Below are 27,661 nucleotides of genomic sequence, written 5' to 3'. Positions count from 1 at the left end.
TTTAGTGTCAACTTCCTTTGATTTGCAATTAAGAATAATGACTCTGGATGCAAAACATAAGTTGATATATATGATATTTTGCTAAATTTCATGAAAACACATTCCCTGTTTCCTGTGTTTGTTTCCAGGACTCAGCTCTTATATGAATATTTTAGGATAACAGAAAAATGTCTGAGGAACTGTGAGGTGTGTCAATAAGAAATAAAACATAAATGATACATAATGTTTGCATATATGTGTGTGCACTATCTATGTGGCACTGTTGCTTTAACCAAACTGTACACAAAAATCTGGGCTTTGATTATTGGGTTGTTTTCTTTAGTGCTGTGTTCTGTTCTCTCCCAACTGGTTTACAAGGAATGATGTGGTTTCAAAGCAGCCTGCTATCATAACAGATTTTCAGAAGCCTTGTTTTTCCTCACTCTTCACTCCTCCGAGCAGCATTAAGAGAACTGAAACATCTCTAATGATAGCAGACCAAATCGATTTCAAGGTAACAGGAGGGGGGAGGATGGCGGAGATATAAGAGAAAGGAGCATGGATGTATTGCAGTGAAGGGCATTCTTCTCAGTCAAATTCAAGCTGCTCACTCACAGGATTTATGCAAAAAAACAAAACAGCTCTCCGTACTTCCTCAACCAAAGAATGTAACTATTTGTGAGTAACATATAATCATTTAATGATAAAACATTTACATTAAACATTGAAACATGTACAGTATACATAAGAACATACAAATGTAGGAGCAAAAGCCATCATTAACTGAAGGTATTTCCAACGAACATGTAACATATACAGCACACCAGGTTTCAGCCCTTTGAAATATCCAAGTCTGTCACCTGCCAGCTTCCCAGCGGGCAATGTGCTCTGCAGCTGTGAAATACGCATGCACACACATACACACACACACACACACACACACACACACACACACACACACACACACACACACATAAATACATGTCATACTCAACATGTTGAATATAAAAACAAAGAAGTGTGATTTGTGTCATAAACCCCCAAGTAATCCTTCAGTTTTATTCAAACATGACTATGAAGAAATTGTTAATGATGTACAACATGACGGAAAACAGTCCATGATCAAACACAAACATACACATGAATGCACGGACAGTACTCTGGAGAAGCATAGTTTAGTGTCTGCCTCAGGCTGTGTGAAATCCCCTTATCATTTTATTACCAATTAACACAACACAGCAATGAAGGCTGAAAATTACTCTGATGGGGCGGAGGGCTCTGCGTGCTTTTAATCAGCTGAATTTATGCATTTCAACACTTTGTTGCTTCAGTGAAATTTAGTCTTTTATTTAAAGAATATGGAACAATATTCACCATAAGTTTAACTGTATTACTGACCTCTATACAAACTACCTTTGACATGATCCAGTCCTCAAACCCTATCTTAATTATGATTATTAATGAGTCCTGTTTTACACAAACTGCAAAGAGGGAGACATTAAGAGGTCTTCAAAAAGCAGGTTCTACAAAAGTCATCCTAGCAACACTACCCCCATTCAGAGCAGATCACACATTCAGCTAAGAGTGATCAATACCAGATTACCTACCAGCCACTTGCAAAGACACACTTAACTGAGCAAAACTAAACATCTGCCACCATCCCATTCCTTACGATCAATGTAAGTGGTATGTGTGTGTCTAAACACTGTGGGCCTTTGTGGAGCTGACATGTATCGATCGCTCAAAGGCTCTTGATGGCGAGCTCTGAGTGCCATTGATTTAGACAGAGTGCCATGTTTAAATGTGTAGGCAGGATCACGAGGAGATTTCAGTATTGTATGCACGTCATTAATGGACATACTGGATTAATGTTTTACCCTTCACCTCATGGTGGTTATCGGTGACAAGGGGGCTATGAAATAGGTCATGTCAATTGTCCGGACACAGTGGAGCTTGAGTACAGCAGTTATTCAAACAAGCAGCCAATAATGTATCTAAAAAAAGAGAAAACAACAATTCTACCAGCCAAACAAATACAAAATATTGTAAGTGATATTTTTTATTCTAACGTAAAATCAAGTCACTCTGCGTAAAGTGTGACTCGTTCTCATCAAAAACTAGAACTGTGAGCAGACATTTCCAGTAAGGACATATTCATATATTCATGCATGTTCTTCTCCAGGGTTGGTGGATTAAACCAGAGCGGCGCTGAATGAATATTAGACTTCCTTTCTCCAGTAGGATGCTGCTTATGTTTCTCTGTGTGTGCTGGCTGTGTAATCAGGCAATTGTTTTGCTAACAGGTTAGCCATAAAATCCAGACAACTCACTGGTATATAAAGGTTGTGTTTTTGTGAGATTGTTTGTCTTTCTGCCCACTTGTGGTCATTAAAGCTTTCAATAAGGTGCAGCATCTTTTTCTAACATCTTCTTTAATACATACTTTTATACAGTATAATTGTTTGACTCTCTCATTGTCTTGTTTGTTGAAGCAGCAGTTTGAGCTCCAAGATGTGAGATTTCCTCATCATTGGTCAAAAAAAAGAGTACACCAGCCTACGGTTCAGACACCATCCAGAACTGGGACTACATTTAAGCAGGAAAAGGTTGATGCTTGATGCTGGATAAAAAACATGAAAAAAGGCAAGTAACAACCATTACCACCAGGCTCGGACATGGAGGTCAGCTACTTTCCTCTCTTGACAAATTTGTCATGAGACAAACATGAGCTGCATCCTGTTCTGCCGGATCACATTAGGTGGTCAGCCATATGAAAGACAACTTTGCCTTCATCCACCAACACTTTCATTGACCTTACCCGGAAGAAACCTTACCATGCTGGCAGATGTATCGATTCCGTGTTTTGCAGCGCTGATCGTTCCAGTTAAAGGCACTTGATGCCTGCAGCTCTACACAGTTTCCAAAGCTAGAGAGAGAAAGAGAAGGAGTCGGTGACTTACATTCAGTTAGATTTCTATTCTTACTCTGACTAAAGTTGCCAATTTTTAAGGTTTTGTTTGTGTGAATTTTTGTCCAAGTGGTAATACGACCAGCACAGGACACGGTAAATTTAATAGTGATTCAAAGACGACAAACGCATATTTTTGCCAAGAAGACAAGATAGACTAAACAGATTTAGTTAGATTTGACCTCAGTGAGCTGTGATAGATAGATAGATAGATAGATAGACAGCACAGAGAAAAAGGAAAGAGGACACAGAGCAAAAGAGAGAGACCTCTAGTGGTCAGGGTGCAGGTTGCAGGTCAGTCATCACTATCATTATGTGGTTACTCCATATATAACAATAAATTTCTTTAAGAAAACTTCAGCTTCAACAAGTGGTTGATATCATTTTAAAGACTATTTAAAAGCTGGATTTAAAAGCTTGTAATTCAAATTATTGTAGATTTATAGACAGATAAATCTGCAGATTAAAAAAGCTTTAAGCTCTCACAGAGAAATTAATCTTCTACCTTTCAGGTAATCTCTACTGAAATAGGCCCTCTCTGTTTCTGATGTACTCTGCAGTGGCTTATTTCTGTTAGTAAATGTAGCTCTTACCCATGGTTGTCAGGTTGCCCAAAGGCAAAGCTGCTGAATCTTGAGATCTCACCTGTGTCCCATCGAAATGAGTCTTTCAGAGGCTTATATGTCAAACCTGTGAAGCAAAAACATTGCTGTTATATCGGTGCAGCATCTCCACCACCTGCACCTGGTGGTACATTTGGTCGGTACGACAGCAGAGTCTGCCACCTAATCTGGTAGTGCTGCCGGGTGTTAGAACACATTCTGATATTTCAACATTTATTTGGATGACTAAGATGAAACATTGTACCTATCCAGAAGTTTCGTGTCTCAAAGTCAGCGTTGGTGACCTCATTGCTGGTCTCCAGGCGACTGAGATAAAATGCCAGGATGTCCTGAACCTTCTGATTGTGGATCTGAGCTAGAATACCTCCTTGGTCCTGTTGGTTTAAACAAAGAAAAGGCCACACTGAAAGTAGAATGAAAGTCTTTATATGATGTTTTATATGATGTACTATGGCTGTAAAAAGCTTGTCTCACCCTCTCAGTGGGCAACACACACCTGCCTCTCACCTGACAGTGTCTCTTGGCTCCATAGTAGGTGTCAGCTTGTGGAGACACTGTGAAGCAGTCTCCATCTATCATGACATCACAGCGGTGAAAGGGAAACTGCACTTTCTCTGTTAGGACACAACATTGACCATCCATCATGGATCAAGTTCAATGAACATATTTCAATATATTGTACATTTTTTTGAACCATTACAACAGAAAACTAAATTTATTTCTTACTGAGCCAGAAGCCACAGCACAGATTTAAAATTGTGCCACTTCTACTTGATGTTTACTGTAAATATCATAAACCACTCATGATAAAATATCTTTGACACCTTCAACAAGTCAGTATGCTGGCATTTTCACTGTATTTTCACCATTTCACCAGACTTTGCATCCCTTAATTTTACACTAATTTCCTGGAAGGTTTCGGAGTAATTTGCAGGTATGAAAAGGTTTTAAGACATTTTCCAGAAAGGGTGGTACAGTGTGGTACAAATTATAAGACAAAAAATGGAAAAATGTGTTAAGTACCCATCTATAATATTTACACTCATACAAAATTGTTAATTTGAAAAAAAAAAAGTATGAATTAGGCATGAGAGCATTTCCCATATACTACCAAATTACATAACTGTTTCAAAGAAATGTCCTGATAATGAACAGTTACACGGCAGCTACTTTTAGGAAATTCTTGAAAAAAAATTCTGCTGTAGTTGGAAAAGTGTTATTGAAGCGAAATTGTTGTTCAATTAAAGAATGGTTAAGAATCTAATTTATCAAGATTTTTTGTAAATTAACAACTATATATGAACCTAAGTATAATAAGTGGGTACTTACCAACTAAACCAACTTGACACTTTTTTCCATTTTTGGAAACATAAAGAAGCATATATACTGAAAACACACCACACTCACCTCCACACTCAGCACCACCATAGCCAATATCGCACAAGCAAGAGCATTCTTCTTCTTTGAAACGACCGTGCACACATTGCACACTGCATCGCACTGGAAAAAAGACATTTACATTTTTAATAGTACCGTGAAATCTGCCTCTTTAGTTTGAATATCAAACTAGAAATACGCAACAGACCAATATTAATGGGGCTTGACACCCTTTTATACGATGTTAATACACATGATGTTGACTCGTACCCTGGCAGAAGCGTCCAGTAAACCCCTGATCACACTCGCACTTGCAGGATGAGATGTTAAGATGGCCGTGCTGACCGCAGCTCATGCGGCATGGGTTCCTTGGAATCTCTAATAAAAGCATCCATGTACACAAAAAACATAAACATAATCACACACACACACACACACACACACACATATCACAGCTGTGACTACTGTGATGCTACAGTAGTTGAATGATATGAGCAGATTACACTGAAAATATTTTCATTTCAAATTAATGAAAAACTCTGCATATAAAGTATGGTGGAAAACGTGCAGATTGGATTATGCAGATTCAACTGCTTGCCAACCACAGCAATATGCAGAAATGCCCTTGAAGAGCATATTGGATAACCTATACTTACCATAGTAGTTGGTGTAAAATTGAAAACTCAAGCTTTATCTTTCAAAAGTACTATGACTATGACATGCATTTTCATTTCAATGACTTATGTTTAATACCAAAGAAATTCTTTCATGAAACCTCTTAATTTTTACTGTGAATATCTCACTGAGTGCTCCCTCAGAGAGATATTCTGGATGTCCAGTGACAGCTCAATTTGCTTCTGTAGCAATTTGTTCTGGCAGCTTTGGGGTGTAAAATATTGTCTTACCACACAATCCACCCACATGGTCCCACAGTCTAAAGCAGCCAGACATGGACGAGGTGCAGAGAGAGCAGTACAACCCTGTCTTATAGGGTATCACCAGCTGACCATTCACCTCCCAGTTGCCCCTGCAGTAACACAAATATACAATATAGTGCAGAACACACGTTTATACAGACCCAGTTTCTCTAGTGTGATGATACAGTGGATACAATCATCTAATACATTTGTACAAACACATTAAACACAGATATCCTAACGTTTTGTTTATGTAAGGCTGCAACTAACAATTATTTTCATTATCGATTAATTATTTTGCTGATTAATCGATTAATTGCTTTGTCTATATAATGTCCGAAAATAGTGAATAATTTCCATTATAATTTCAGAGTCAAAGGTGACATCTTTAAATGTCTTTTTTTGTCTGACCAACAATCCAAAACCCAAAGCTGATCATTTTACTATAATAAATGATGGAGAAAATCATGAAATATTCATACTTGAGAAGCTGAAACCAGGTAATTTGCTTTAAAAAATGACTAAAATGATTATTTGATTATAAAAATGTTGACGATTAATTTTCTGTCGATCAGCTAATCAATTAATTGATTACCTGTTGCAGCTCTACATTTAAGTATTGATATTTTTTAGCAAAGTGATTTGAAAGCTTCAGTGCAGATTCATGTGATTTATCTGCATTGTCTGTATCTATTTTGTTAAAAACTAATTTCCTGTTTTTGAACTGTGCTGTTTCCAGTTCAATACAATATTCTCATTTTGGGGGAAAAAGTATGTAACTGTTACCCGGGGTAATAAGCACAGACAAACATCTCCCAGGGGTCTCCTTCTCTCAGACACAGATGGCTGGCACAGCCCACGTGACTTGAAGTGGCCCACACCAGCTGCGCAACAACAGAAGCATTAGACACACTACATCTGCATTTTTAAAAGAAAAACACGAAACATCTGATTGGGAGATACCTGTGTGTAGTGCTGACAAGTGGCATTCTCTCTACATTGTCCATTGAAGAAGAGGAAATCTTTTTCCTCCTCAAACCAAATGTCAGTGATGTCAGAAAATGAGGTGACACCATATGGAGAGAAATGTGTATTCCAGCCAATATGAGTGAAAGATGAGGAGTGTTGAGGGGAGGGGTCTGTGTGGCAGGACGCTGCTCTCTCCTTCGCAAGTAAGGCCAACTTCTCATTCCACTCCTACAGAAAAAGACAGTTATGTAATTCAATAATATTACCACATTTTTGTCATACATAGGCCTACTTAAGCCTTCACTAGCATTACCTCACATGCACACAGAGAAGATCTACTGTTAACCAGACTGCAGCAGAAGCTAACAGTTAGATTGCTTTATTATACATGTACGCTTCAGAAGATGTTTCTCTTTCCATGTTTTTCCTTTAATTGTTTAAATACAGAAAGACTTTAATTTATTCCCCTACCGTTTTCAGGATTTGGGTCAAACAAACCACTATTCATTTTCTTTCTTTTTTTTAAACCTTTTTTTGTGCAGGATTATACAACATTTGTATCAAAGACAGATACAATTGCCTTTGTTCCATCATGGAACAAAGACATGTATTTTAATAAAGAAGTGGGCGCCAAACCTGCTTGACCCGGAACAATAACACACACGCACATACTAGCAGGGAAACAAGTATACTGGAAAACAATGAAAACACATAATAATGAGGATGTTCAACAGCACATTAAGGTTGTACCTCTGCTCATTAAAACAATAATAAAACAAAAAGGGAAAAAAGGAACAAAAAAACTGACATTGCCACACCTTACCCCTCTACAATTAATTTATTAGGTTGGAATATCTGAAAACTTGGAAGTTTTCAAAACTACTCTTGATGTGCTTGGTGCTCCAGACCTTGTCAAATTCACTGGACCTTCCTTGGAGAGACGTATTTTCTCCAACTTAAGAAAGTATAGCACGTCCCGAATCCAATGTGTATGAGACAGGGGTTCAGGATATTTCCACTTCATTAGGATCAGTCTCATAGCCAGCAAAGTGGTGAAGATGATTACATTCTTTTGAGATAAAGAGAAAGAGGGTAAAGAGGCTGACACCCCAAAGAGAGCACTGAAAGGCTTAGGGTCCAGCTTTCTGCCCGGTATTTCAGACAAAGTATTAAAAATCATTGTCCAGAAGTTAAACAAGGATGGACAGAGTCAGAGCATATGTATAAGGTTGGCAGGGGCCTGATGACATCTGGAGACATCTTTGTAAATTTTAGATAGGCGAGCCTTGGTAAAGTAAGTGCACCACTTTACATTGTTTAAACCATGCTTCACACAAATACAGAAACTGTGCACTCTTCACAGAATCTCCACCAAACCTCACACGACATTTCCTCTCCCAAATCTGTCTCCCATAATAACTAAATCAAATCAATCAAAAATGGTCCAACAGCTGTGAAAGGACGCAAAAACATAGTTAATTTATTAATCTTTAAAGGATTAAACACCTGCATTGGACCACACAAAAAATGCACCATCAACTAAGGAAGGGGAAAATACATGATTAGAAAGGGGGCATTAATAGAGAATAAATGTAAACCAAAGTAACGCCTAAACTAAAACCAGATCTTAAGGGCCTTGATGATTAGCAAGGTAGAGGAATATCAAAGCTCTCATATTGTAGCCAGTAATTCAAAGATCTAATATTAGCGGCCCAATAGTAAAACAGTAAGTTTGTCCCCCTAGTGACTTAGGTCTCTGTAAGTACTGCTTGCACAGCCGTGGAGTTTTCTGGTTACAAATAAATTCTAAAAGTAATACTCCAACACTGTCCAATTTTCAGAAAAAGGTTTGAGGGAGGAAGAGCAGGATACATTGAAAGAGGTAGGAGAAGCAGGGCGGGACATTTATTTTGATGGAATTAACCTTTGCAGCTACCGATGGCTTAAGCAAAGACCAACAAGTAAAATCATTACAAGTTTGTGACAGGAAAGGTGCAAGATTGTCCTTACAAAAGTTCTCCAGAAAAACACTGACTCACAGATGGGCAAACGCACTGCAACAAGTTTGAATGGTAAATCAGACAATGGGTAATCTTGGGCTACCTTATTAACAACAAATAGTTCACTCTTACTGAGGTTCAATTTGTACCCAGAAATTTCACCAAAGGTTTTAAGTATTTCTAGAGCAGTGGGGATAGACAGAGAGAGGTTGGAAAGAAATGAGAGTAAATCATCTGCGTACAAGGAGGCCTTTTATTTCCACTCCATTCCTATGTACGCCAGAGATGTTGGGGTTGGTCCTAAGTGCAATTGAGAGGGGCTTGACGGCAATATTAAATAACAAGGGACTAGGGGGCAGCCCTGCCTAATGGATCGATACAAATTAAAATACTCTGAATTTGTATTATTAACTCTGACTAAGGCTTGAGGAGAAGAATAAAGCAATTTAATCCATGAAATAAAATTCCCCCCCAAAACCAAATTTTTTTTTAAGAGCAAAAAAAGGTAATCCCACTCCACTCTATTAAATGCCTTCTCGGTGTCTTACAGTATCAAGGTTTCTGGAAGGGCAGAAGGAGAAGGATTATAAATCACATTAAACACGCACCTAAGGTTGAAAAAAGAGTGCCTATTTCAAATGAACCCAGTCTGGTTTGGGGAAATGATAGAAGGGAGGACTGATTCCAACCGCTGTGCCAATAATTTAGATAATAATTTAAAGTCAGCATTTAAAAGACTAACTGGGTGGTATGATGTGCATGAAAAGGGGTCTTTGCCTTAGTTAAGAATTAAAGAAATGGAGCTTGGGTTAGTGTCTGCGGGACGCAGACTGAGTTAAAAGATTCACTAATCATCTAAATAAGAGGGGGAGCAAATTTGTGTCAAAATGTCCTGTAAAACTCTGAGTGATAGCCCAGGATATTTCCCACTTTGTAATGAAGACACAGCTATTTCGAGCTCTTTAGCTGATATTGTTTTTTCTAATTCCTCAGCTGTCCTCTGTTCAAGCGTGGGAAGATTGATTACATCAAAGAAACTATTAAAGTCAGTAAGGGTTGAGTGTTGTTCAGATGAATAAAGTGAAGTATAAAATTCCTTCAACGCCTTATTGATTTCCAGGGGGATCAGCTTTTATGTCTGAGTTGGTTTTGAGCTTTGAGATTAGATGAGAAGAACAGGTCTGACGTAGACGATGTGCCAGCAGCTTGCTAGCTCTATCTCCCTGTTCATGAAATTTGGATCTTGGACGAAGCAAAAGCTCAGCGGTATATTGCAACATAATGACATCATATTCAGTCTGTAGGGCAATACGTTCTTCATACTCCTGGAGTTTGACATTTCGAGTAAGCCAAGTCCAATTGAGTGAGTCAAGTTATCAAGCTTCTTCCTTCGTCATTTATTCTGATGTGCAGCATGTGATATTATTTCGCCTCTAAGAAATGCCTTCAATACCTGGGGTTTTATTAACACTCAAAAAGAAGTCTATTTGCTGAGAGACAAAGGTAACAAAGTTAAATCCATCACAAACTCTGGCTGGTTAAATTTGTGGGTTTGTCCACAGCAAAGTGATGTGAAGCACCGTGGGATAACGAAGCCCAAACTTGATGTTAACACAAATGCAGCTCCTTCTTCACTTTAGCGAATGTAGCGTGCTTCTTGGCCACTGCCGGGGTAAAATCTGAAAAAATGGAGATCCTCCTGCCTTGTATGACAGAAGGGAAGCTTCTCTGGCCCAATGTAAGATGTAGTGTCTGACCTGAAATAGGTTTACTCTGATGACCATTGGGCAAGGTGTTTCTCCATTTCTCAGCTTGGTGCACAAAGTAGGTCTTGCAGTAGCTGGACTGTAAAATCTATGGGGCAAGGACCCTCCAATCCCTTGGACAGACCCCTCAAGTGAATGTCGTTCCATCTTGTATGCCCCTCCAGGTCCTCACACTTCTTGGAAAGGGAATTGACTGCAGCGTTTAAGTGTGCTAACTGTGGCTCGGAGATCTGCTACCTGGTTGTTGTGGTCAGTAGCTGACTCCTCAGGCTCTTTAATAGTCTCCAAACATGAAAACTGTTCATGTTCAAATGGCTCCAGACCAGTCATTGGGCCATTGGAGGCAAACGACCAGTGCAAGCAGCACTCTGACTGTCTGGTATTTTCCTGACCTTGAAACTCGCTTTGCGCATCTGTGTGGTATTTAGTGACCAGCACAGAGTGCATGGTGCACAAGTGGAAGGAGAGGTGCAGATAGGTGGAAGGTTCATTCAAACGAAGCAATGGACAGACAGATGTATTTTGGCTAAAATTTGGTCCTAGACGTTGTGCCAAAAACAGACGTCTCAGAACCACATCTAATTGTGGCACAACATCAATCTGCTAATACTTTGGTGATTTTATCAACAAGATCAAACTAAATGCTTCCTTCAGACGTACAGAAAAAACAGATTAATGCTTAAAATATAAATAATTTATTTCAATAAAACACTCTCCAACCAAAAATTGGCACCGAAAATAACATTTAATGTTGTTGAAGCAAGAAAGTCAATAGTCTAAATCATTCTGCATTGATCTATAAATGAATGTGGGTGATTCTTACAGTATCTGCTGTTTTATCTGCTGCTTTATACTGTATGATAAGCTTCTCCTTCAGTTCATTAGATCCCTGCTGCATCTGAAGGCTGCAGGACAGATATGTTGATAAATCCGCAGCCTCTCCCAGAGCGAAGTGCCATAACACATGGATGTTCACTGTGTTTACGTTCACTAAATCACTCGATGTCACCTGTCTGCAACAGTATAACCATACACACCTCTACACACATCAGACTGGTTAGTTATAATGCAATATTCTCCTTTTTTATGGGTTAGCAGGGCTCATTAGCCTCTTTTCCAACTTTTGCACTTGTGTGGTTAAAATTGGGCCCATAATCTCTCTTCTAACTGTCTCTGAGATTACTGAGTTGAAATCATCGGCTATTTCTGCTTGTATGTCATCCATCATCTGCTTAATGCTACATAATATAGCCGCATTAGCATCCTGTGGGGATCAGGTTCAGGTGACTGCCGAGGCTGGGTGCAGCCTGCCTTGGAGGCCTCCAATTTAGTTCAAGAAGATGACATTTATGACAATAGAGGGCAAAAAACAAGGTTGTTTTCAAAAGTGAAACTACTAAAATACATTGTATCGGTTATTAATGAAAACAGAGACAGAAAATATATGTAAAAATTACATTCCTAGGGAGAGACTGTAACACATGTCTACAACCTCCACACCCGTTGTCGGCCTCCACTATTCATTTTCTTTCTATCAGTTTATCTCAGAATATATTGTCATGTACAGTTTTGTCAGATTTGACCATTAATATTTAAAGTTGACAGATGGCCTTGTCACAGCCAGGTCATCTGTCAGTTGCTTCAGGTCACTCAGAAGCACATAAAACTTTTCCATCACTTTTCCAGCAAACATATTACTTATTCTTTTGCAAATTCATGTATATGAAGGCATTCTGATTATGTTTAATATTTGAATGCATATTTAATAGTTAAAACAGAACAGTTAATTAGTAATAACATCAATAATTACCAACAGGAAATGTATCATCATCTCATTTAATTGTTAAAAACAGTATTGGGGTCTGTTAGACTTGGAGCTGCACCTTAAGTCTTATATAAAGGTCATATTGTACTTTGTAGATACTGATTAAGACTGGATGAAAGAAAAACTCTTTGGCATGAAGGTCACTCCTAATAGTGCATGAGTGATTTTCTTTGCCCACTTAATCCTTTTTCAGGGGTCAAAGCCAATCATAGAGTATAGTGGGCAACAGACAGGGAGACTCTTTGGGCAAGCTGCCAGTCCACAGCAGGGCCAACAAACGCAGACTGACACTCACTGTGTGGTGCAGAGGTATAAACACTTCACTGAGTGGCACGTTTTCCAAGGTTTGCAGTGGCAAACACAAGCTTTCCACAATCACGTGAAGGTATGAACGTCCCTTCAGTAAACTCTCACTGCTGGGAAGGACAACAACAACAAGGGGGTTTCAGATTCAAGCATTGAAGAAAAAAATAATCAAAGAATGGAATTAAACAGGAAAGGAGTGACAATGAATGAATAAATATTGTTTTTACATTACCAAATCTTTAAAGGACTTGGATTACAATTTTCTATATTTTTCTATTGTTAACAAATCTCATGTGTAGAGCCAAACCAACAATGAACTCATCCTATTTACAAGTATTGTCTGTGTTTCCAAAGTCTGATATATGGTATTCCTCTGTGCCGTAGACCTCTATTGTTGTCCAACGTAGTAGTAGTAGTACAAAGTCAAGAGGTTGTGATATGTAGCACAAGCTAGCAAAGTTCTGTAGATGGAACTGTGTTCCTGTACATGCACAAAGGTCTGCCTTGCACCGAACTACTCTCCAAAGACTTAAAACATGATTGCTGTTATTACTCTTTGGAGCCATTTCTAAACAAACTACCATAACCAAATTCTTTGAGGGTGAAGGAACATGTCACCGAGTGCAGCAGTGTAGCTCACTGACATGTTTTTCATAGTTTCTGCATAACAGCAGAGGTCTTAGTTCCAAGAAGAACAATTTTACTGTGCATAATAATTTTCTTAGTTCAACTGACTTTCTTTTATTATTAAAAAAGGGTGTCAGGTGTCCTGTTGGTATTTCTATTCCTATCTTCCCTGTCACTGCCCAGTCTGTACTATCTATTAAAAGGTGGAACATCAAAACAATCTATTAGAAAGTAAGGTCTGTCCAACAACTTTTTGTGTGTGGTTTGACAGATTAAGGACGATAGATGTCAGAGGTATATGACACTGATGTGTGTGAGGTGGAGAAAGGCTGAGCCCCCTAGAGTTCATTGTTCACTCTGCTCTCTGATGTCAGGCACCCAAAGTCATCGGCTCTCACTTTGATGCCACCAGAGGGGTATAAGGTCACCGGGCAATATTTCATCCAAGACATTTCATTTTAAAGCATGTCATGTTGGATCAACTGTGTGATTTGAATGTCTCACTAATCTCAAGAAAGATGTGTTTATATTCTGTTTTGCCTTCTTTGTAGCGCCATCACCAACTAGCTATACTGTTATATTGAATTAGGTAAATTAATGAAGCAGCGTATTTTGTCCTGAAGCTCTGCAAATCAGCTTTTTCTCGCGCAAACCACAATGAAATCAAGCGTTGGAGCTTTGGGAAGCAGGGAAGAGATTAATGAGATAAAATCTCCCAAACAGAGGCCATGATTTACATATCAAAAGTAAATACTGAACTTTAATTTCTGCCTCTGCGAGTGATGGTATGACCTCATAATACTCCTTAGCCTCAAGAGCTCAAGGAAAACTAACAGACGGGGCATTGGGTAAGAAAGGGAGGAGCATCATTTATTCCTAAAATTTTGGTATTTTATCTCATTCTGAAAGCAAAGCCTAAAGGGCTATATTATAATCATTTCAACACAATCTCACCACAATGCTTGAGTGAGGGGAAAAAAAAACCCTTATTCAGATATTCACAAACACAGCCGAAGCCTTGAGCCTTTTAACGTTTATCAGTAAAGCTCTTTAATATGCCTCTTCAGCTCGGCAAAGCCTCCTCTGAGGGTTTTCACAGGGAAATTACCTGTAATACCGCAGTTGTGAATGCAGAATGATTATCCACATCCTCTTTTTCTCATTACGGCCTTATCAGTTGAGAACAGTTCTCCGAGGCTGAGGAGCAGTCGAAGAAAGGGGCTCAGTCTGTATGGGTGGCTTTGAGGATGTAATCTATGACAAAGTGACAGTTTGCCCTGGCACAAATCTCATATTAGGCCCGCAGGATATACGTATAGTGCATTGGGAGTTTCATAATCCATCGTTACCTCCTGGTCATAATCGCAAGCAGGCGAGACAGTTGTGCAAGTAAGTACTGTAAGGCGAAGCAATAGATGAAATAAGATAGGGAGGGAAATTAGCTCAGATGTTGTACAGAGAGTGGGATTAGAAAAAAACCTGAGTCAAAAATTAATATTAGGAATTGCTGCACATTCAGCAGCACCTTACCATGACCCTGCAAAACATGCACTCTGTCATATTTATAATGGACACTTTTTGAACAGTATGTTAATTATATGTATTAATGCAAAAGTATTAACAGACTAATAAATTAAATATGTTATTAAGTTTAATTCTTATTCTGGTTTTAAAAATAAATTTAATTACTTGCCATCATTTCAATACTCTAAGCATGCTTAATTGATTTTGACTTGACTCAAACTGTCCACACTATCATCCCTCTGCCGGCAGAAGAGCAGAACGAATGGTGCACAGCGCTGCACTAACGCTACTATTTCACACTGCTGAGACGAGAAGAAGACAGCTTAACTGAAAACCTTTGTTATCCATGCTTTGTTTCATTATTTCAGTTTTGAAAAAGAAAAGCCACAAAGTAGTGTATACAATTACAGCAGATGTATTAGCAAGAAGACAGATACTGCTTCTTCTTGATATAGTTTTGAATGATAAATAATTATTTTTTGTAAAAAAAAAAAAAAAAAAATGGCACAAAAATTTGCACAGGGTCAAATTAAATTTATCTCCTCAAGTGTGCTTCCTGGTTGTAGATGATCCACAACTGTGGACCATCAACATTTTAAGGATTATGAAGTGCAGTTACACAGACTGCAGTAAAACCATTGTGTTTTGCCTGTGACTATGTTGTTACCTGGCTATTATTATGATTGTCACCATCACCATCATCATTTTTCTCTGGGCCTTGTATTGGCAGCTAAAAGTTAGTTTGAATTCAAAAACATATTTTTTGCAACATGTGGCCAAATATCTTCCACTAAAGTAAAAAAACAGTAAGTCTTTATAAGAGACAAACGTTTTCTCCAGAGACAGTAAAGCACCAGCAGTGTGGACAGTGCACCATCTACAGTTCTTAACAAGAGTGTTAACAAACAGATAGCCTAATGTTAGACTGTCTTAAACACACATTTAGATGTCAGCATTCATACCATTCACACAGACAGAAAGAATAAAACAGACAATAGATGCCACAAACCATTTTTTGCATGTTAGCTGCCATTGGTTTGACCCGGCTGCGCAGTCTATTGTGTTGGGCAACAATCTGCAAGTGCTCCTTCACCCCAAGCCCTAGAAGAAAACAGAAAAGCTCATTTACTATACCTCTACTGCCATTGCTATGGCAACGAAATGCAAATCTGTTAGGCGGGCAGTTTGAGTGTCTGTCAGAGATGGCTGGAGTATGAGCTGATACAGTTTCACTCACAATTCAACTCAGAAGTAATTGGGTGACGAAAGTTCAGCACAAAGTTTCAATCCAAACATGAAACAATATTCTTGTTTTTGAGTGAACAAGCATCCCAGAACAAAAATGCCTAACCATGTGTTGTTCTATAACACATCACATACACCAATATATAAACTCAGGATGCTTTGAAGTTATATTACTGAATGTTTTACTTACATTTTGTCTTTGAGACACACAAAATAAATCCTATACTGCATTAAACTGGGCCTGAACTAATTAGTGTGACTTAGGTTACATATTCATTCATTCCTGATATTTTGGACTTGTCTTTAGTCCATTAAGCATCAAATTCATTGTTGTTCTACTCCTTGAAGTTACTTGCTACATATCAGCACATTTCACTGAAAAGTCCAACCCTATAGGAATTCAGCTCCCCAGTGATGGGTTAATGCTGGCAAAACACCATCAAAATGGTAATTTGTTAAGCTGATGCCAAACGTCTGCAGTACAGCAGCCAGTGACGGAAAAGTTGAGCTGTTGGTCTTTTGCCAGATGGATTTAGACAGAACTATGAACAGTGAAAAAACAGTGAGTCTACAGCTTAAAGGATTGTCACCCGATTGCCAACATATGGATAAAAACTTCCAATATACGCTCAGAAATGCATTCCTTTATGTTTACTTACTTTAAACATGTTCGATTAACCACAATTACTGTAATATACAAAACCATCAAAATTAAATTTCACAGTTTAAAAACTGGGTAAACTGATGAAGCGAGTTCATCATCATCATAAGGCTACAACTCTCGTGGACACCTGACTCGTGCACAGTTCAAAGTGTGTTTACCGGTGGATTTGAGGTCCGGTGCGTCCGTGTTAATCCGGTTCGCGTTGATAAACGAGGACAGAAAAGTCAAAACGACAAACAGATCCAATCGGCGTGGGGCTCTTACAGACCCCATGATGAACTCCGCAAGTGTCTCCAACACCAGTGACCACTCGATTACGGATATTCTGCCTCCTGCTCTTCTCCTCCCTCTTTTCCCTCTTTTCTCCTCACCAGCTTTCATCTGCGCACAGCACATATCTGTCATCATCAAAACATCGCTATGGAGTGAATTAGTGTAGCCAATGTAGGACACTTAAGCTCAAATGCATCTTTCTCTTCTTCTACCATATGCTAATGAATAGGACTGCTGTCAAATTAAACCTGGAGAGTAACTGAATTCAAAATACTTCACACATGTGGTGTCATAGCTTGGGGCAGAGCAATCTTCCAACAGGAAGTACTTACTGTGAAGTTCAGTCAAAGAAGTCACAAAGGATTTTCACTATTTTAATATTAAGGATATAAATTTGTCATAAATGAAGCAATGTAGCTAATTGTTATTATCAGACTGTTCATGATATATTAATGCCTCAAAATATGCTATAATGTGGTGAAAACATGTTTCATATTTTTTATTTCAGTCAATTGGCCCTCTTTGAAAGATGTGGTTTGAAATTTTGGACAGTCATGTATGTTATTAAATTGGTAAAAATGTGTTTAAGTACATTAAATGTGCAATACCAATTGTTATTCAGGGGATTAGTCTTGTAATGCTTAATTTAACTTATTTGAGGCAGGCTGCATAATATCATACATTACTATACTATCTGTAACAGCAAAAACATTGTAATTACTGAAATGACCAAATGTGGTGTTACTGGCCAGAGAAGTTAAGGTGATTTAGACCTTTCAGCCTCCCAGTGAGTGCCCCAGATTTCAGCCTGAACTGCCCCACATTAGGAAATGCACATAAACTTGGACATTTTAGCACAAGGAACACTTTTATATTTTCCATTTCTTCTCGTAGTGTAAAATTTGCAATCACTTTTCTGATATGATTAGAAAACGCCTTGGGAATTTCAAAATAGTATTGGGTGCAGGTAAAATGTATTGGCTTCATATCAAAATATATTGCTGAAGTGCCAATTTCAGAAATTGTCCCACATTACTCTAATTCACCCTACCTACTGTGGTTAGTGTGTCTTTAACTTTTTAATATCCTGTTATATTAATGTTGCTGTAATCATTCTTTTTGGAAAGCAGGGCCACACTAAAAGATGTATTTGCTGTTGCAAGTGCCTGCCCCAAAGTTAGTCTAGTGCCTTAAAGAGGGGGATCATTTATTTTCAATTTCAATAACCATACCCCTTTTTTCACATACTGTATATAGTTTTAAAATATAATTTTAGAAAGAGACACTTACTGTCTGCAGGTTCACATCATCCACATGCAGAATAATCTAAAACATTCAGACCTTTTAAGAGTATACGAATGAATGTTTTAGGTTGTGATACCACCAGAATATGCAATTAAATGAAATAAAAACTAGTATGCTTTTCATAACTCTCTCTGAATACCTGGATTTTCTTTTTTCATATATTTTATTCAGTCAACTGCGGTTTATGAGGCTTTTGAGCAATCATCAAGAGAAAAATAGTTTACACACTATTTTAATATCTCAGTAAACATAGTTAAGACAAAGATAAAAATATTATAAAATATATCATATGGCCTTAATGGTAGCAGGGAGTAATGAAAGAAGTATTAATACTTTTACTTAAATAAAAGTAGAAATACCACAATGTAAGAACGCTCCAATACAAGTAAAAGGCCTGCATTCAAAATTTCACTTGACTTAAAGTACATTAGTAAATGTACTGAAGTATCAAAGCAACAATATCCATTATGCAGAATATCCTCTTGTTATTATTATTATTATTATTATTATTATTATTATATTATATTATATATGGTTATTATAAGTATAATGGAAACTGGACCTAAGGACAGTACTTAAGTAAATTTACACAAAAATACTTAGTTTGCCTACTTTCCGCCACTGACAACAGGTGCCAGACAGTCACTGGGGACAAAAGCATATGGCTTAATCATATCTGTCGTCACTTCCCGATCTTGGCGACAGAGAGAAAGGTTTACTCTGACGCATGGTTGATCATGCGTGTTCATCATTGTTAAATGGGGGAAAGTTTGTTTTGAGGGAATGAGGATCATCATTCAGATGAATCAAGAGATGGCGCTTCATACCGGAGCTAAGGACGGCCTGAGGTACAGGAGGTCAATTTAATTTTTGAGTAAATTGTGTTTGCAGGTATTAAAATGTAGATAAACATGACATAGAAAAAACTAAAGTGGTACAAAAGTACTAGATATGTCTGGAAAGGTACAGGATGGTGCTGCTTCTGTTTAGACATGGTGACCGTGTTTTTCAATGGTCCCACAGTGGGAAGCATGAATCATAAATCTGCACATTGTGAGATGATTCAGTGTCTGCAGTCATCACAATAGCCTCAGACTCATTCTTCTGTGGGTTGAATGTGTTTTGCACTGAGGATTCAGTCCCCAGGCTGTCCAGTTATTTCTTATCTCTTTGATTTTGCTGCATCAGAAGGGACTGCCTGACCTCTGGTTGAGCCAAATGACAGCTGTGCACACAGTCTGTTCTGGGCTCAGACAGACATGGCCACCCACTAAGATGATTTCTCAGGTAAATCCAGCCTCCAAAGAAAATACTGTAAGCTCCTTCCTGCTTCAGCTCAAAGCAGTATTCAAGAGTCTGAACCTCCTCATCACTATTTTAACTGCAGAGGTGTTGGCTGCACACACGGAAGACAGAAGTCCATCTGAACAGTAGAGATTTTTCTGTGCAGCAGCATGGTTCAGTTGCAAAAACATACTGAGACAAATCACTACCATTTGATTTAAATGATCAGATTCTGTCTCAACATGTCACACTTCAATATTCTCAAGAGCAGATTCAGGAAAGTGTCTTTGCCCACACAAAGACGCAGCTATGTTTCACTATATTCCACCCGACATATGATATAAAAACAACTTGGTATCTTATGCTGTATATACACTACTGCTATTAACATTTAAATTCAGCTCCCTTGCTGCGTTGGGGGGATATTTTGTGATTTAGTGATGGTATCAGATACCATAAAAAATTAAGGAATCTTTAAGGAACATCTATAAGTTGCCATTTTTATCTGCCTAATGTATATAAAGGGAAATTAAACACCCTCTACCTGCCATCTCCACCCACCATGCTGTATTCCACACACTGTCATAATGTAGACATGCAGGGATGATCATTTGTTTGCAACCTGGTAGTAATTTGTGTGGTTTTGTACAGTCTAATATACAGGTACAGTACTGAAATGCATATACATGCACACTATATATATTCCTGTAGAGGGTATAGCTTCTCTGTAGTTTCTCTCTGTCATTTGCAATGAGCATTATATTCATCACTGGCAGCCAATGCACCATACTGACTTTCAGATTGAGTTGGCAGATGTTGGTCAGTTGAGTGGCTTTGAGTGTAAAAATATTTTTAAGAATAGAAATAAATGGGAAGAGGTATATTATCATCTTTCATAATGTTGGCTTGCTGCTGTAAACAAACCAACAGCATCAGAAAACATTAAAAGCTTGTGATAACAGATAATATAATCCTGTGTTCCAAATTTTGCTGCTGATACCCTTTTGTTTGCATTTTGCAAAGCACACAGCGTGGTCAAAGTATTATTTGTGTGTGCCCTTCAGATCCAGGACACGCCTCTTTATAAACAACATATAAACTAAGCTGCTTTCAGGGAGGAAGTTGAAGTACAGGGATAATAATGTGGTCACATTTTTCTTAACGTCTCTTTCTCTGATTGGCTCCTGAAGAGTAAACCCTACATTCCGCAGCAGTTTGCTGCAGCAGCTTTTCCACTGCCAAGTGTGGTCTTTCACTCACCTGGAGTCTTTGCTCACTCTGTGGGCTGCCCACTCCAAGTTCACACTGCTTCTCACTTCGCACATTTGATTGCCGGCTGCACATTGGATTGAGGTTTGTGGAAACATGTTTGCGTCAGCTGCAACTGTCATCACTTTGCTGAGTTTCTGTTCGCTGCATCCTACTTTTGGACAGGTGAGTGAGCGCACAGGACATTTTGTTATTGTCTAATGAGCGAATGAATGATAAGGGTAGGGTGCCTTGGTTTATATTGTATTTCAGTTTAAAGCTTTGAAATATGTTCACAAAACAGTTATATCTTTGATTACAATATGCCACATAATAACTATCATGCATGGCTTAAAAGGCAAAAAACTCAAAACCGAATAATGTCTCTCTCCTCTGAAGTACACAACAGGTCCTAATGTGAATGTCCTTTGGCATAACGCACCAAAATTTTGACAAAGCAAACCTTGAGTCACACTGACTTTGCACGCAAGCTACAGGAACAAGGCCCCAAAGGCTCCGATCTATGAATGCATTCAATATATCTGTGCTGTGCTTCAATGCAGTCTAGCTACAAAATTACAAAAAAAATACTGCATCTGTCTATGAATGACTCTCAGTAGACCTTTGCATGCATGTCTGTATGTATTTGTTTCTGTGTTACTCAGAGTGTCTTATATGCAATGTGTGTTTGAGAGAAAGAGACGAAGATTGGTTAAAAGTGTCAGTAACATTTTAATAGAACTGTACTGTAACTTCAAGCTCCAACACTGCATGCCTCCTACATACTGTAGTAACGTGACCCAGCACCCAACATGAAGCCATGGGAAATGTCGCTTAGCACAGGCAGAAAGAGGTCTTTGACAACTACACTATAAACAGCAGACACCCCCTCGCCTGACTGAAGTCTCTCCAAACCTCAGTTCTGTCCAAATCAGAAAGGTGTTTTCAACAAATATTGACTCTTCTTACATAACTCTTGCTGGATGAAAACACTAATTGGTTGTCTGAAAACATGCATGAGAGGACAGAGGAGAATGACACTGTTGAATGAAGGAGAGTAATGAGGGAGAAAACATGGGTGGAAAACAAGTTACTGCCACACCCTCGCCCCTCCAGCCAATAGAAAGGGACGTTGTTGATGCAGGTGTTTATGCTGAGGGCGTTTTTATACCTGACTGACTGACCCCATACCTTAAATCTACCACATAATAAAGAACAAGTGATTATCCATTATGCAAGTTAAACAGCTTTTGCTGATTTCATGCACTTTCCTAAAATAACACATGGAAGTTACATAACTTTGTGTAATGAAGATTTTTAACCTCCTCACCAGGCCACACCCAAAAACCACATCACAAGAATAGTAAACTGGTAACTTTCAGAGTCGCTCTCTGTGTTTATGACTGAGTTACAGTATCTGGTTTGGAGAGGAGGAGGGTCCTGCATGCAAATATGAAGTGGCCAAACATACTCTGATCCTGCAGCATTTACTCCACCATCTAACAGCACCGCCTCTGTACTGCACAGGCCTTCAAGTGCACTCCTTCAGCAGACTTTCATTTGTTTACATGCAGCAGAGCTGACTCTGTGTTTGAGGTTTTGGTCAGTATGAGATATTACTCTACTTTTAATTAAACGCTCTCCCTGCACAATAAAGTAATTAAGCTGTAGATTTACTTAAGTAGAGTAACCTCTAACATTTATGGCCATCAGGATTTTTTCCTTACTAGCATAACGCTGATTATGCACACAGAAAAAAAACATGCAGGTGGATGTAGGGCTGCAACTAATGATTAATAAATTAGTTGTTTGGTCTATAAAATGTCAGAAAATGGTGAAAATTTGTGCTCAGATGTCCTCCTTTGTCCCGACCGACAGTCCACAACCAACCAGTCCACAAAGATATTTAGTTTATTGTCACAGAAGAATAAAGAAACCAGAAAATCTACACATTTGAGAAGCTGGAACCAGAGAATTTTGATATTTTTTTCTTTAAAATGACTCAAAACAATTAATCGATTATCAAAATAGTTGATGAGTCATTTTCTGTTGTTCGACTAATCGATTAATTGACTATTATGGCTCACACGCTACTACTGTATATGTAATCTTTCGTTGTAAAATGTTCTTGAGTCTGAATGAATGAATGGAAATGTTCAAATAAAAGGAAAATGAGCTGTCCAGTGAATACATCAGTGACATCACAGACTCATGATTCTGTGGGTTCTGTGTGTTCTCACTTTGGGAGAGTTTTCTGTGTTGACAAATATTTTTTTAGCTTACCTGAGCCAGAGGAGTAGCTTTTCTGTATTCATAAATTCAGCAGCATTCCTTTTTAAGAAAAAGGCACAAAAGGTGTTTCTGTAGCTTATAAGATCCAAATAGTAACTGCACCTTGCTTGTAAATACTGCTAGGACTTAGAAGAACACAGTGTTAACAAAAATTATGATAAAATAAAGAAATATCACCTTATTTCAATATTATTGAATGACTTATGATTAGGCAGTGGCAATGAATGAAAATTCCGTATTTGATACACTGTAACATAGATTTTTTGTGATATTGCCGGTGAATTATGTCATCTTCAAACAAGTCGTTGTGAAATACTAAATCAACACTTAATAAAATTAGTTGTCCCATCTCTTTTATCCAGGACTGTCCTAGTAGACAGGAAATACAGGGATCTCTGAAGCAGGTCCAGAAGCTTCTCTCAGCCCATGAAGCTTCGTACATGCAGAGTTTACGCAACCTGAAGAAGAAAATAAACCTGCTGCAGAGCAGTGCAGCAAAGCAGACTACAAGAGTCATCAACAGTAAGCATAACCTTCAGAATTACTGATTTGTTGAAATATTAAATGTTAAAATATTTTCCATTCTGCTTTTTTACCACTCCTTAAAATTCCAACAGGTACCTGCCCAAAATTGGATGCACCCATCAATGGGAGGAAACTCGGCAGATCACACAGCATGGGCCATGAGGTTCACTTCCTGTGTGACCCCGGCTATGAACTGGTGGGATCAGAGAGCAGGGTTTGTCAGGAAAGCTTGACCTGGAGCGGGCAGCAGCCCACCTGCCGAGGTGAAAGACCAGTTTTGGTTCTATTTCCTGGATGGTCACTTTCTCCTTTCCTTCCTAATCATCCTCTTCCCTCCGGTCTCTCTCCTCTTCCTCACCCTGGCCATCACTCATCCTGTTATCTAACCCACCGATCACTTGTACAACCCTGTCATCATCCTCTTTGTAACCTCCCCCACTCCTGCTCTCTATTGCCATTCCTCTTTTGTGCATCATTCATGTCACCAATGTATGTAGAGATACATTTCATATATTGACCCGTGATCATATTTCTTTTTTTATGTACTTTGGTCAATGTCCAGGGAGCTTATTGAATGCTATGACATGTGATATTCCGACCTGAATGTCCTCTGACAGCTTGCTAACTTTGAGATAGCAGCTCAAAGACTGTTTGATCAAGACAGGGCATCCCCTAAACTTTGGCTGCACCTAACATTAACCCATCTGCTCCATTCTTTCCTTATTCACTCTCTTACCACATATATGACATGATGTCATGTTCTCTGAAGTTTAAGCAGCAAAGATATTGGGTTGCCTATGTCCTTATACCACAGACAGGTTCAAACATTTCCTCAGTTCCAGCATTTCCTCGTTCTGCCTTTTCCCTTAGACATCAATGAGTGTGCGTCCTCCCCCTGCCTGAATGGTGGGACGTGTGTGGATGAAGTGAACCAGTTCTCTTGTGTCTGTGCCAAAGGCTGGGCTGGAGCCACCTGCCAGAGCCCGATGCCAACATGTAGGTATAATACACTACATACTCAGACCACACACACCTAATGGAGATCTTTTTTTTTTACATCACTATCTTACTACTGTTCAAATTCAGATAAGTAAATTTAAGACTCACTGGATTGCTTTAAATGGTTCCTTTTAATTTTGGGTCCTACATATAACAAATAAGTATTTAAGACAACATTTATCTGCAGAGCACATTTTTTTCCATCTAGTATCCAAATCCCTCTAGTCTGCTAAAGGAGATTACACTGGCCAGTGGTTTGGCTTGCCAATACAAGCGAACATACCACAAAGTGGTTTTATTGAATTCCAGCCCGAAGTCCAAGACGGTGCTGGTTGAGTGGCAGCGGTCTACTGTGAATCTCTGGGGCCACGTTTGTTTTGTTTTTTTCCACAATATTTCCACACTAATGTAGAGTAGACAGACTGAACACCTGCGTGGGCTTTTTCTAGCCTTTCTGGCAACCCACAAATCATCATGTTACAGTCATGACTAGACTCACTCACCTGGTTGGTGCATGGTGACAAACCTGCAAAAGTAGAGACAAAGCTGTCTCTACTAAAAGGAACATGACACCATGTGCTATTTTTATGGATAAATCAAAGCTGATATCAGAATTTTTACATTGTGATTTTGACTTTTCTGTCACATTTCATCAATTAATAACTGAATGAATGAACATGCCCGACCCCCAAGGAAAGATACAGAGATACAGATACAGAGTCACAGCACTGAAAATATTATAGCAGGCGAGTTACGACCATTGCTTACCACTCCTCTTTTCTGTCTTCCTCATTCAGTCTTTGTCACCATGACAAACACCTCTGCCGCCACCTCCCCAGCCACCGCTGCTGCTGCTACTTTACCAGCTGCCACCACTGGGCCCTTTGTTCGTCCATCACGTTGCACTATGGTTCAGGGGACCACCCACTGCACCTGTGAGCCAGGATACACCATCTCTGGCAGAGACAGCAACATCTGCACTGGTACGACTAATACCTGCCCTGTAACCAAACCTAAAATACAAATTTATAGTTCCACACAGGAACCATGTTAAGTGCATGTGTGTGTTGTGCATTTCAGATATAGATGAATGTGAGCTGTTCCATAACGGACAGGCTGGGAGGCTATGTTTACATGCTTGTATTAACACCCCTGGAGGATACCGCTGTTCCTGTCCTGTTGGATACAATGTGACCCGTGATGGGCGCAGCTGCAAAGGTGTTCTGCTGTGTTTTATTCATTTTTTAGTTTACAAAATCTGTTCCCAACATTACATAAAGCATTCCACAAGATAGTTTCTGGAAACTGTGCAGTGGAATTGCCGGTATTCTACTTGTACTCAAGTTTCTTCAAAAGTAGCGCCTTCATTTCCAGTTCACTACAAATAAAACTGAGATGTAAATTCTCATACAGTATGAGTGATTTCCCAACTAACTTTTTTGTTCAAATCAATGTTTCTCTTTGTTTCTGTTTGTGTCATAGACATTGATGAGTGTGCCACCAGACAAAACAACTGCACAAAGGACCAGACGTGCATTAACACATATGGTGGTTTCCAGTGTGTCCGCGTGGACTGCCCCAAAATCCCTAATGCTACATATGTCAAAACATCACCTATGTAAGAATTATCCTTAATCTTTTTTTTTAAGTTGAATGTCACTCCCCATTGTCCAAATATGGGTGATTTTTCATTTGAGATGTACAGTAACAAATAGATACAGGGATCAAATTTTACACCAAATTAAAACTTTGACAGTATCACTAGTGTTTCCTGAAACTGATCCTTGGATTAAGACTGTTTCAGCTATCTTCCTCAGCTTTCACTTGTTATTCTTTTTTTCAGGCGCTGTGAACGTAACCCCTGCCCTGTGGACAACAAGGCATGTCCTCAGACCCCAAACTCCTTTTCCTACCATTACCTGGCTGTTGTATCCAACCTGTCAGCTCCCCGCGTCATGTTCCGGGTTTCAGCGTTGCGTCCCATGGGTGACACGCTTCGCTTCTCCCTGCTGGGGGGAAGGCAAGCTCGGCGCCACTTCACAGTCCAGCGTTCAGACCGTCTGACAGGTCAGCTGATGTTGGTGAGCCCCGTGCAGGGCCCTGCCACTCTTGAGGCTGAAGTGGAGATGAGCGAGCTGGAGAAACGAGTCCAGCTGGGGAGGTACATCACCAAAGTCACCATGTTTGTTTCCCCATATGAGTTTTAAAAAAAAAGAAGAATGAGAGGGAACACACTTAGGGCCAAAGAGCACAAGGGTCAAACAAACGGCTGGTATGGATTTAGCTAAGGACTCTACACTTGGTCATTGATGTGTGATAATCTGATGTAACATGGTGATCATATTTAAAGTCACCTGTACTTTTACTAAAGGAGCTGCTGCAGCCAGATGTCAAAAGTGTATTAAAGTAAGCATAAACCAGCATATTGACTCTCAGGTGATGGTGGAACAACACCACTGTTTTAAACAGCTGTATGCAAGAAATGTTATAGAATATGGGTTCTTCAGAGGTATTGGTATAGAAATGCAAATTGAGTGATGTATTTTTGGGTGACTTAACAGGAGTTTTGTATGGATTAACCAAAACATATTTATTGCAGAAAGATAGAAATGAGTGCAGGAGGAATAACAATTAACATCATGTAATTACATGACATGATTACATTACATGATGTAGCAGACTGTAAACTAGCAGTTGATTGAAGGATACTTGAAGTAAGCTGAACCAGAAAAGATGTAGACAGTCCACCCTCAAAGCAAGTGCTATTTTTTTAAATGACAAGTCCTGCCATCAGCGGACATTTATGTTATGTGTACTATACATGTAATCATGATGTGTGAAAATTTTGTATTCCTCTTTAATATCATGTTTTATCTATATTCTGGTGCAACTATGATATTCTTGCTTCTTAAACAATCATTAAAACATCATTTAAACCATAAAAA

General features: G+C 38.9%; 2 protein-coding genes across 4 annotated transcripts; one reads left to right on the top strand and one right to left on the bottom strand.

The window, feature by feature from the left end:
* Positions 1 to 702: 702 nt before the first annotated feature.
* LOC137183575 (C-type lectin domain family 18 member A-like) lies at positions 703 to 26,721 on the bottom strand. Of its 3 annotated transcripts, none has more exons than XR_010928506.1 (12): positions 16,949 to 17,420; positions 15,891 to 15,982; positions 6,828 to 7,061; positions 6,651 to 6,748; positions 5,853 to 5,974; positions 5,218 to 5,325; positions 4,978 to 5,070; positions 4,078 to 4,184; positions 3,815 to 3,944; positions 3,593 to 3,637; positions 2,814 to 2,905; positions 703 to 873 (listed from the first exon to the last, which is right to left on the bottom strand). XR_010928506.1 is itself a non-coding variant. In XM_067590742.1 (12 exons), the coding sequence occupies exons 2-12, from the start codon at positions 15,912 to 15,914 to the stop codon at positions 836 to 838; spliced, it is 1,143 nt and encodes a 380-aa protein (XP_067446843.1). In that variant the 5' UTR covers positions 15,915 to 15,982; positions 26,636 to 26,721; the 3' UTR covers positions 703 to 835. The 3 variants fall into 3 exon arrangements, 2 of the variants coding, with proteins under 2 accessions (XP_067446843.1, XP_067446832.1); XM_067590742.1 differs by lacking the exon at positions 16,949 to 17,420 and adding an exon at positions 26,636 to 26,721 and having other exon boundaries at positions 3,541 to 3,637; XM_067590731.1 differs by having other exon boundaries at positions 3,541 to 3,637; positions 16,949 to 17,417.
* Positions 20,742 to 27,661, top strand: LOC137183589 (fibulin-7-like). Its single transcript, XM_067590753.1, has 8 exons — positions 20,742 to 21,086; positions 23,555 to 23,714; positions 23,810 to 23,980; positions 24,588 to 24,713; positions 25,514 to 25,699; positions 25,797 to 25,934; positions 26,199 to 26,334; positions 26,560 to 27,661. Exons 1-8 carry the CDS (start codon positions 21,018 to 21,020, stop codon positions 26,921 to 26,923), a joined length of 1,350 nt encoding a protein of 449 aa, XP_067446854.1. The 5' UTR covers positions 20,742 to 21,017; the 3' UTR covers positions 26,924 to 27,661.

Source organism: Thunnus thynnus, chromosome 1 (assembly GCF_963924715.1).
Source record: "Thunnus thynnus chromosome 1, fThuThy2.1, whole genome shotgun sequence".
In the NCBI taxonomy this organism is placed as follows: domain Eukaryota; kingdom Metazoa; phylum Chordata; class Actinopteri; order Scombriformes; family Scombridae; genus Thunnus; species Thunnus thynnus.
The sequence above is the reverse complement of the archived record's forward strand: the minus strand, read 5'-3'. Positions and strand labels throughout refer to the sequence as shown.